At 32.3% G+C, this 10,161-nt stretch overlaps 1 protein-coding gene across 1 annotated transcript; it reads right to left on the bottom strand.

Annotated features, from left to right (window-relative positions):
• Positions 1 to 6,487: 6,487 nt before the first annotated feature.
• Positions 6,488 to 8,463, bottom strand: LOC111036069 (putative uncharacterized protein DDB_G0290989). The gene is made up of 2 exons (XM_022317964.1): positions 8,101 to 8,463; positions 6,488 to 8,044 (listed from the first exon to the last, which is right to left on the bottom strand). The coding sequence occupies exons 1-2, from the start codon at positions 8,461 to 8,463 to the stop codon at positions 6,488 to 6,490; spliced, it is 1,920 nt and encodes a 639-aa protein (XP_022173656.1).
• Positions 8,464 to 10,161: the final 1,698 nt, after the last annotated feature.

The raw sequence follows: 10,161 nt of genomic DNA, 5'->3' as shown, positions 1-10,161 counted from the left end.
CATCAATAACATTTATAAAAACTAATCGACAAGATGTTTTCGTACGGATGACGGACCCACATATAACAAAAGATGAAGCAAGTTTGACTTAAAACTGACTGGATAACTTTTCACTTAATTATTAAATTTAGAACTTTATACCTAGGCATTTAGAACTTATTTTCATATTCATCATATTTTGGCCTTTCCTAATAAAATTATCTAGTTCCGCGGATATGTAATGCGTTATTTTATTATTGTTCAAACATTTTTATAGATGCCATTAAAATAAGGTTTAGATAACATTTACACTTATATGATAGATTAATAAATTCGTTCAATTATTTGCATTTTACAACAAACACCATTCCAGCATATGGACCAAAAAAAATATATCGGTGATACAGGTCGCAAATGAATCCTTAATATGAGCGTGAAACAAGACATCGTGTCCATTCAATGTCCTGGTAACAATGCACATTAGTATTCAAACCGGTGGTAATTAAGTCAATAGCTGAAATCATTGTAGTTAGGTACAACTAACTTATTCATAGGTACTATGTTATTAATACAGTCTTAACCGCCATCAGTGGCTTGTTGACCGTGATTTTGAAGGGCAGGTGCCCGATAATTTGGGGTGGGCGGGTGGTGAGTACTGGATTTAGTGAGAAATATTTTTGTACAAAACTAACTACATTTGAATATGGTATATGTTATAAGAATAAGAATTAATAACATCATTAATAACTATACTAAGATACTCAGTAGTACAGTACCGCAATATTGTGAATAACAACACCATACATGGCTATTTAAAGCATTATCATTTAGTTGATATTTACGTGGTAACTACAAGTTACAACTGTACTCTATATACTACTGAAGTAGCTTATAAATAAATAAAATCGCTATCGTTCAACGGGTATTTCCAATTCTCTGCGACCGATTTTTTATAGGGAGTGAGGGGTCACACACTGTTTAAAATTTTAAAATAGCAAAAAATAAAAAAAAATTATAAAATACTGCAAAAAATGGCAAATACGGCCAATGAGGGGGGAGGGGGCATGGCCGCTGTGGCTCCGCTGGCTAAGCCACTAGATGGGTGGTAGGCAAATCAAAAAATTAATTGCCCGATAAAATATTTCACTTCGCTACGCCACTGACCGCCATCACTCGGGCAGGGGTATCCAGTGGAACATTCAGGGCACAATGGCTAGGCAATTGCTGCTAGATCCTAGCAAGCGCAAAGCTATTGACCTATTTGAAACAATAGGCATAAACCGGCAGACAGGAAGTTTGGATGAAGCGTTTTGCTCATCTACGAACATTTAAACAATTTATTTCCGCAGAAAGCTCAGATGTACGGGGAAAAGTGTATAGTTTCTATCAACCGAACACAATTCGTAGACAAGGAAATAAACAATATTTAGATTAATAATTATTACACAAGCTGGTTTCACAAGACACCAAACACGCGAATCAATTGTAAAACGACTAATGAACCCGGTCAGTCGTCCGCCGAAAGAGTGAAGTAAACGAACGAAGTGAAACGTTTCATAGTCGATGCACCGACGACACTAGCGCAACTAGCGGTTTACAGCTCAGACAAATATGGAAAGACATGCATTCATTACATTAAACACCGTTGGAAACTAGCGCTCTGGGGAGAAACTTATTTACTATTTACTTCTAACAAATATACGTCAGAGTAAGCATATTTTGATGCTTATTGAATTCTTATCTTAATGCAAGCCCACAATAACACGCAAATAGGTTGTATGTTAACCTTTGGGGATATACCTTGTAACTTAAATGCCGAAAAACGACTAAAATTTATGAGTACCTATGTCCCTATAATATATTGTTAACAGATACTGACCCACGTATTATAAAATACTATATTATTTTAATTAAACAATATTCATCCAGTTTTTTTATTTTAGTTTAGAATCTATGACGATAGGTGAACTGTTCTTACTTTGTTTTCTTATCCTATGTTAACTATTAAAATTAATAACTATGAAGTATGAATGCTAGCAAATTGGAATATATTAAAATCTAAACTTTACCAAAATAATATTCCCAACGAAATTTCTTAGAATAATGTTACCTCAACCAATGAAAAACGACATACAATTTATTCTCAACTTACTTTTCTCCGGTTTAATCCGCTGAGCTAATAGATTTAGATGCAAGTACTTTAGGTAGGGGAGACCGGGTACTATTATAACATTTTTCATACTATTATTTTATTATGGGACAATTTAAACTTTTTAGCATTGATCTTGCACTCAACTGATTCAGTAACTTGTAATCTTAAGAAATATGTATAAATTGAACATTAACTTCCACATGTGAAGCTGTAAAATCTGATCTAAAAAAAAAAAAGAAATGTTACAATTGTACAAGGTTCTGGGTCAATTGCAACAGTACTAGGGGAAAAATGTAACGCATACATAATATATTAATCAAAATTAGATTTTTAATAGTATAAGCCTTTATAACTAAATAATAAAATCAAAACATAGTGGTAGAACATACCTAATATAATAATAACGAACAAGTTATAATATTTTCATAGTTTAAGCCTTTATAACAAAATACAAATATTAAAAAACAGTGGTAGAACATACCGAATATAATAATAAGGAACAAGTTATAATATTTTTATAGTTAGAGCCTTTATAACAAAATATAAAAATTTAAAAATAGTAGTAAAACTTACTTAATAAAATAATAAAACAATATAAAGTTTATTAAAAGATTATAACTTAAAAATAATTAATTAAAACAATATCAATCTCAATGTTACAATATAATAGTTAAATATCATCAGCCTCACAATTATCACAGATATAAAATACAGTGAAGTTGTTTTTAGTACAAGCTTCATGAGACCAAAGTTTGCACCTATGACATTGAATCCACGATTCTCCACTTTTACTTTTTGAATAAAGTTCTGAACAAACCGTACAAAAAGCATCATCATCTTCATCACTTTCATCAATTATCTTATTTTTCTTGGATGTTTGTTTATTTTTTCTAGCCTCTGTATATAATAGTTTGCGTTTAGCAATGTTATTTTTTTTGTTAGCATTTTGTTCAATTTCATTCTTTTCTGGTGTGTCTGTTAGTATTTTAGTTGTTCCTTTTTTTCTCCCACCCTTTTTTGCAATTTTTTGAGCTTATTTGGCTTTAGGATAAGGTCTAATACTCTCAGGTGAAATAGTTGATATTGGTTCTTGACTTAATGTTTCAGTTATTATGTTTGTTATAACTGTTTCTGTGTTATCAGATGTTTCATTAGGTTGCATGTTATCTGTTACTATCTAATACAATGTTTGTAACAGTTGATGGTGCATATTCATTGTCCTTAAACACATTTCTATTGAATGGTCATACACCAGACACAGAAAAACCATTTATAATATTTATTGGTGTAGCTGCGTTTACAAGGGCATTAGAAGTAATAGAAGGCAAATCATATATAGTAAACCTTTTACCAGGGTTGCTCTTCATCCAAGAATCCATTTCTTGGTTAATTAATTTTTTGAATGGACCAAACACTGACCTGTCTAAAGGTTGAAGTTTGTGGAAGCAATGAGGGGGGAATGAAAGCAACACCACGCCATTCTCTCTACATTAATCTATTACGGGTTAATATAAATGTGATTCGTGGTTATCTAATAGTATCAGCACCTTTTTTTCTTGTGTGGGTCTTACATGGTTGACAAAATGTTGCATGAATTCTAAGAATTGGTCTCCTTGCATCCACCCTGATTTATTTGATGTGCCTACACATCCTGGTGGCCCTCCTCTAATAAAATGATCTTTATAATTCACTCTAGGAAATTGGAATATCCATCTTTATTTCCAGATATATGGAAAGTAAGTTCAGTCTCGCCCATTTTCAAATCTGGTGATAAGTCTATTGTCTCCAACTATCGACCAATCTCCAAAATTTGCCACGTTGCTAAGCTTTTTGAATCCCTTGTTCTACAATCGATTCAAAAGTCTGTGAATCACGTTCTTATTGATGAACAACATGGTTTTCGTTCTGGCCGTTCTACTACAACCTGTAACGCTATCTTCACCAATTATGTACTTGATGCCTTTAGGAATCGCTCTCAAGTTTACGTGATTTACACTGACTTTGCCAAGGCTTTTGACCGTGTGAGTCATAAAGTCTTATTTCAAGTACTCCGTGCAACCGGTTTCGGTGAACCGCTCCTATCATGGTTTGAGTCTTATGTTACGGGTAGAAAACAATTCGTAAAATTAAATGGTGTGTGTTCAAGTATGGTTAATATTACGTCAGGTGTGCCGCAAGGTGGTCACTTATCCCCTGTATTGTTTGCTCTATTCATTAACGGCATCAGCTCCGTAATAAAGAATTGCCGATTTCTCGTATTTGCAGATGATATTAAATTATTCCTTCGCATTGATTCCTCTCGTGATTGCGTTCTGCTCCAAAGTGAACTTAATGCCCTGGTAATTTGGTCTAGACAGCTTGGTTTAGATCTCTGTATTCCTAAGTGTCATTATATGTCTTTCACGCGTTCCCATAGCCATATTCGGCACGATTATCTAGTTGATGGTACTAGTTTAAGTTTCTCTGGTAGCCATGTAGTTGATCTAGGTGTCACATTTGACCGGACTTTAAGTTTTAATCTCCATATTGAAAAAATCACGTGCAAGGCCTTAAAAATGCTTGGTTTCATAAAAAGAATTTCATCTGAGTTCAATATGTGTAGTTCTTTGAAAGCCCTTTATTGTGCGTTTGTGCGATCCCACCTCGAATACGCGGTAGTGATCTGGGACCCTCAGAATTTACGTGATTCTTTCCAAATCGAGCGTGTCCAGCGTAAATTCTTAAAATTTGCTTCTTTTGTACTTCGTATTGACTGCCTTCCACATGATTATGCACCAGTTCTAGCGAAATTAAATATGGAGACGTTGAGTACTAGAAGGAAAAATGCTAATTTGGTGTTCTTATCGAAACTTTTGAGTGGGGAAGTTGACGCTCCAGATATGTTAGGGAGGGTTAATTTTAATGTTCCCGGCGCTAATCTGCGCAACTTTTCTCCTTTCCGGGTCCCGTTCTGTGCGACAAATTACTTATATAATGAACCCATTTTGCGTATGATGGCACTAGCTAATGATGGATCCTATAACATCTAATCATCTTATTGTGTGTAATTATTTTGTACTACATTATTATCTGTTAATATTATGTATGTTATAGTGTATTATATTTTTGTTAATTATTAATTTTATATAAATGTCAAGGGCCTATCCCGTTTACTATTATAAATAAATAAATAAATAAATAAATAAATAATATACAATTGACCGTAAATGTACCTCCGCGTATTGCGATCGTGTTAAATTATCATCATGATTCTTTGTATACACCGCGGCACGTTGAGTAATCGACATGCCGATACTACAGCCAATTACAACGCTACGACCGTTCATTCGACTATGAGACTTTTCTCAACTTATTTGGAATACAGTATTTACAGATTATGTACCCCACACAGTGCGCCCTGAGAGAACATTACAGTGATCCCACCAAACTCGTCCGAATCTGAGCATTCCGCACTCAACGCTATGACACAGTTTATATGAAAACAGATAGCGCAATAGACAAAAGTAAAAGGTATTCTGATTAGCCTCCGCCGAAATTTGAAATTTGAAATTTTCAGTTTGTTCACATACTCCATTATTTATATATTAAATATAACTTAGTAAAAATAGCTTTCCTAACTCTATTTTTCACCCGATGTCCACTTAAAACTGGTTCGCCCGACCAATGAGGGGGACTTTGACAGATTTCCCGATTTTGATAGCGGTAGTGATAAGCTTTTGGCCGAAATGATAAGAGTGGTTGTTCTTTGGTATAACAGCGGTTACACAGTGACCAACTTGAGGTGGTGTTGCATAGCAAGTCGAGGGATATTTTCGATTTGCGGAGCGGAGCGACGGCGCCGAGGAGCGTAGCGACGAGTGCCGCTAACAAGGCATCACTGTAAATTATTTCTTATTGGTGGTGTCACTGCTGGATCTCTGGTATATTCTGGTACGAGTTGTGGTATATCGAGATATCATTAAAAAAATTTCGCTTATCAAAATCGGGAAATCTGTACCCGTCCCACCAATGAGGACAGCTAGATTATAAGATTAACATTAAATAGTTTTAATCCGTTGACATGGTCACTCTGATTTCGGCGGAGATGTTATCAGCTAAGTTTTTGTTCACATCTAAGTGCGCAATCTGATAATATAATAATATTATAATCTGTGGATATAATTTAGAAATATTCAACCTATACTATCGGAGCACAAAAAGGAGAGGAATTGTAACTTAGAACAGTCACTGGTGACAGTCAACATGCGAAAGCAGTTATGTTATTTTCTGGCACAGAGTATAGGTAGTAGATAAATCCTGGGAACAAGTAAACTTTTCTCAATAATTCTAATAAGTTTCACTGTAAATTTACCAAGTTTATTTCATGTTCCAAGTTTCATTGTTAAGACTATTACATGGTGATAAATTTTGTTCGTCGAAATTACAGTCGCTTTTGTTTTCTTTTGGAACATTGGGTTTCTGTGTAATTTCATAAACTATATTATCATTTTTGTCATGGCTGTCGTTAATTATTCGTTCAATGTTATAGAACTTACTAACATTTAAAGTGCAATTTGATGGTGATGATTTAATAGAATCCTTGCAGCATAGATTTTCGGATTTAATGAAATTCTCGTCGAGTCTTATCCATTCTGGAATTGGCTGAGACGAAAGAAAATCACAAATCTTATTTTTTTCACGAGCTAGTTTTTTTGTATTTGGTTGGTATGATGTAGTATAATTGTCAACGTCATTTTTTAAAAAATGATGGATCGATTGCTTGGGACATACGATTAAATGGTTAATTTTTGGTTTTTCGGGTCGTCTACCATTTTTTTTTAGATGGTTTGATTTTTTTGAACATACTGATGATTGGCTAGATTTTTGGTTATAGATTTGATCTCTATCACAAATATTTGAAGAAAGTTTTGATTGTTTTGAACATAATAATAAATGGCTGTTTTTATTGGAGTCGATTTGATTTGAAAAATGTTTTACCTGTGGTATTTGTTGATGATCGTCTTTTTTTAAACTTTCCAAAGTTAGGTTCGCTCTTAAAAACTCGCATAAAATGATATCACCATTATACTTTATTTGATTTGTATCATCATTTGAATTTACAATCTGTATACTAGCAGTATTAGTATTGTCTATTAATTTGCAAACACACCGATTCGAGTTACACGAGCCATTAATATTTGTGTTTGTGATTGGAGTATCGGCAGTAACGGACTGTTGAATTTTTAGTATATCAATTGTATTCGGTTTTATAAGGTAATCAACACAGGTTTTAATATCGTCTATACTTTTTTGCAGTTCATGTTTATTTTGTATTTCAAGATTTGGGTGATTTTTCAAAATTACGTGATTGACAGGATCATTTATTTTATTTAACTGTTCGACATTGGACATTAATTTATCCATTTTCGAATAGTTCATATTAATTTGATCCTCCAGTCTGGACAGATTAAGCATTATTTCTGATTTTTCTTTCACTTGGTCAATTTTATATTGAGTCAATGCTGACTGTATTTTTGTAAAAAAGGATTCTAATTGCCCATTTAAACTGGTCAACTGGTCAATCGACTTAACACTGTAAAAGAGTTCATTTTCTTCATTCGTTACTTGTTCTCCTTTTTGATCATCTTTATTAATAGATTTGGTAGTATTTCTTCTAATTTTAACATTTTGATAACGATATTTTTTTTTTATGATAAGACTTCGGTTATTTTTCCGCATTTCACTATTTTCTTTAGAAACTACTCCCAGGGTGGTATCTTTATTTGTTGGTATTGTTTCATTCACTACACCGTTCAATTTATTTAAAGAGTTCGAAGCACTATTTATATTAGAATTGTTTGAAATAATATTTTTTTCAGTTACTATTTTAGAATTGAGCTCTTTCGCATTTAATAAGCCAGATAAACAAGATACCTACAATAATTAAAAAATCATGAAAACATTTTACTAACAAATCGATTTATATTTACTTTCTCGGTAAGTGATTGTATATTATTTTCTAGAACTGGTATAATCCTCAAGACATCCTCTATTTTACAATTATTTATTTCTAATTTTTCTTCATCTTTATTCTTAGACGCGCATGGTAGGTCTTTGTCTTGAAAGGTATTTGTGGTGTTATTGTTTAAATGTATATCTTGTTTATTTTGTAATGCTTGTAATTTTTTGTGTATCTCCTTTACCTTTTCAACTCTATTTCTCAAATCATTAATTTCTGGTTCCTCTTCTTCTTTTGATGAAATATTGATTGATTCATCGTTGACATTATCTTTATTAATACAGTTCTCAGGTTCATTATCTTTTGTACTAGTAAAAAAGTAACTTAGCCACATTTAGATTACTTTTATTAAAACAATTTAAACAATTAATACCTATATATTCTACATACATTGAATATTTAAATAATTGTATAGTAATTATTATATATTAAATGTAACGATTGATGACGTATTATTATTTACTTTGGATACTGATTAAATGTACTAAATTATAATTAGGCCAAACAATATTTTTTTTAATTTAAAATCAATCAATTGTATTTTTTTTAAGTAGGTAGGGGAAATGTGGGTTAATATTGTATTGGTGTTATTGGTCACACTGGAATCGATTGGTGATAAGGATAAATAAATCGTAAATTTATCGATATAAGGCTTAACAAAACATATGATGTTCAAATATTTGTTCGTAATCAAATATTCTCATCACAAAAAAATAATGTTCCCTAACTTGTAGCGTAGAAACTATTTCAATGACAGTGAATCACGTTTTTACGGTCTCTTTTCGGATATTGGTAACAGGTAATTATTATTATTTATTTAGTAGGTAATGGGTACCCCATTTTAGCCAGAGTTACGTTCTACTAGAATCTTAAAAACTTGAAATGTTTTTATTATAAAATATTTTTATACAAATGTGTTTTGTATAGTTCTCTTGTAAAATGTTGAACATTTATCATTTTATTAACAACTTAAATTATTTATATTCCTATTGTATCTACGTTCAACAAAATATCAGTACAATATTTGTTTAGGCGCTAAAAATTGTTTCTAATTGGTAATACTGACAATGCTAATAAATTATTTATTATTACCTACAACTTATTTTAGGCATTAACTATTATGGGGAAGTATTAAAGAACAACTAATCGTCAAATTTGGTCAGAAGAAGCCATGAAACATGCAATTATATACGTCTAGACAAGGTTTGAGTGTATGGTTTTTTAAAAAAACATCCTCAATAATCACTCCGTACACCTGAAAGAATGTCAGCTAGTCGCACTCAAAGATTTAACAAAATAACAATTGGTAATTTTTTTAATCTATTAAATTGTTTGTATGAAAAATACCAGTTTTCGCCTGGTAAATTATTCAACGTTGATGAAACTGGTATTACAACTTGTCCTAAGAAAATGTCAACATTTGTTGGCTAATATGTTGTTCAACAAATTTATGGTATTACATCAAGTGAACATAGTGTTTTAAATTATTAACAACTAATATTCTAAGCATGAACGCAGCTGGAAATTATATGCCATCACACAGTGACTTCTATTTTGGATGATGCTCCACCTGCAGGATCTACAATTTCCTTTCACTCTTCAGCATTGATTCTAACTTCTATATATTTTTTTTTATTATTATTAAACGTAAAAGACCGTGGCAGCTCTGGCCATTGGTCAGACAGTAAATTACATTATTAATACATATTTACATAACTTTTATACTTATTATATATACAAGTTAAATTTCTTTATATAAAGTGGATTTTTTTTAGAAAAATAAATAATTTTTGAATTGCGTTTGATTCCGGGCTGAGGATTTCGTATAGGTGAGTGGTTCCGAAAGTTTCAATACGATCTTGTTGGTTTTTTCTGCACTCAGTGAAGATGTGTTTGATCGTGAGTTGGACGCCACAAGAGGTTGGGAGGATCCTTTTTGTCATAAGGTTTCGGTGGGTACATGGCGTATGACCTATTCTTAGTCGGTTTATAATTGTTTCTTATCTTCTAGAACAGCCAAGAGGGGGAGGCC

The sequence above is a fragment of the Myzus persicae genome, unplaced genomic scaffold (assembly GCF_001856785.1).
Source record: "Myzus persicae strain clone G006 unplaced genomic scaffold, MPER_G0061.0, whole genome shotgun sequence".
Lineage (NCBI taxonomy): Eukaryota > Metazoa > Arthropoda > Insecta > Hemiptera > Aphididae > Myzus > Myzus persicae.
Note: the sequence above shows the minus strand (reverse complement) of the source record. Positions and strands in the feature narration are given on the sequence as shown.

What these genes read in the sequence shown, in the direction of transcription:
- LOC111036069 (XM_022317964.1), bottom strand. Translation starts at nt 8,463, where the DNA reads ATGTGGCTAAGTTACTTTTTTACTAGTACAAAAGATAATGAACCTGAG. An exon ending in TACAATCACTTACCGAGAAA is followed by an intron (nt 8,045 to 8,100) that starts GTAAATATAAAT and finishes TAATTATTGTAG; the next exon opens with GTATCTTGTTTATCTGGCTT.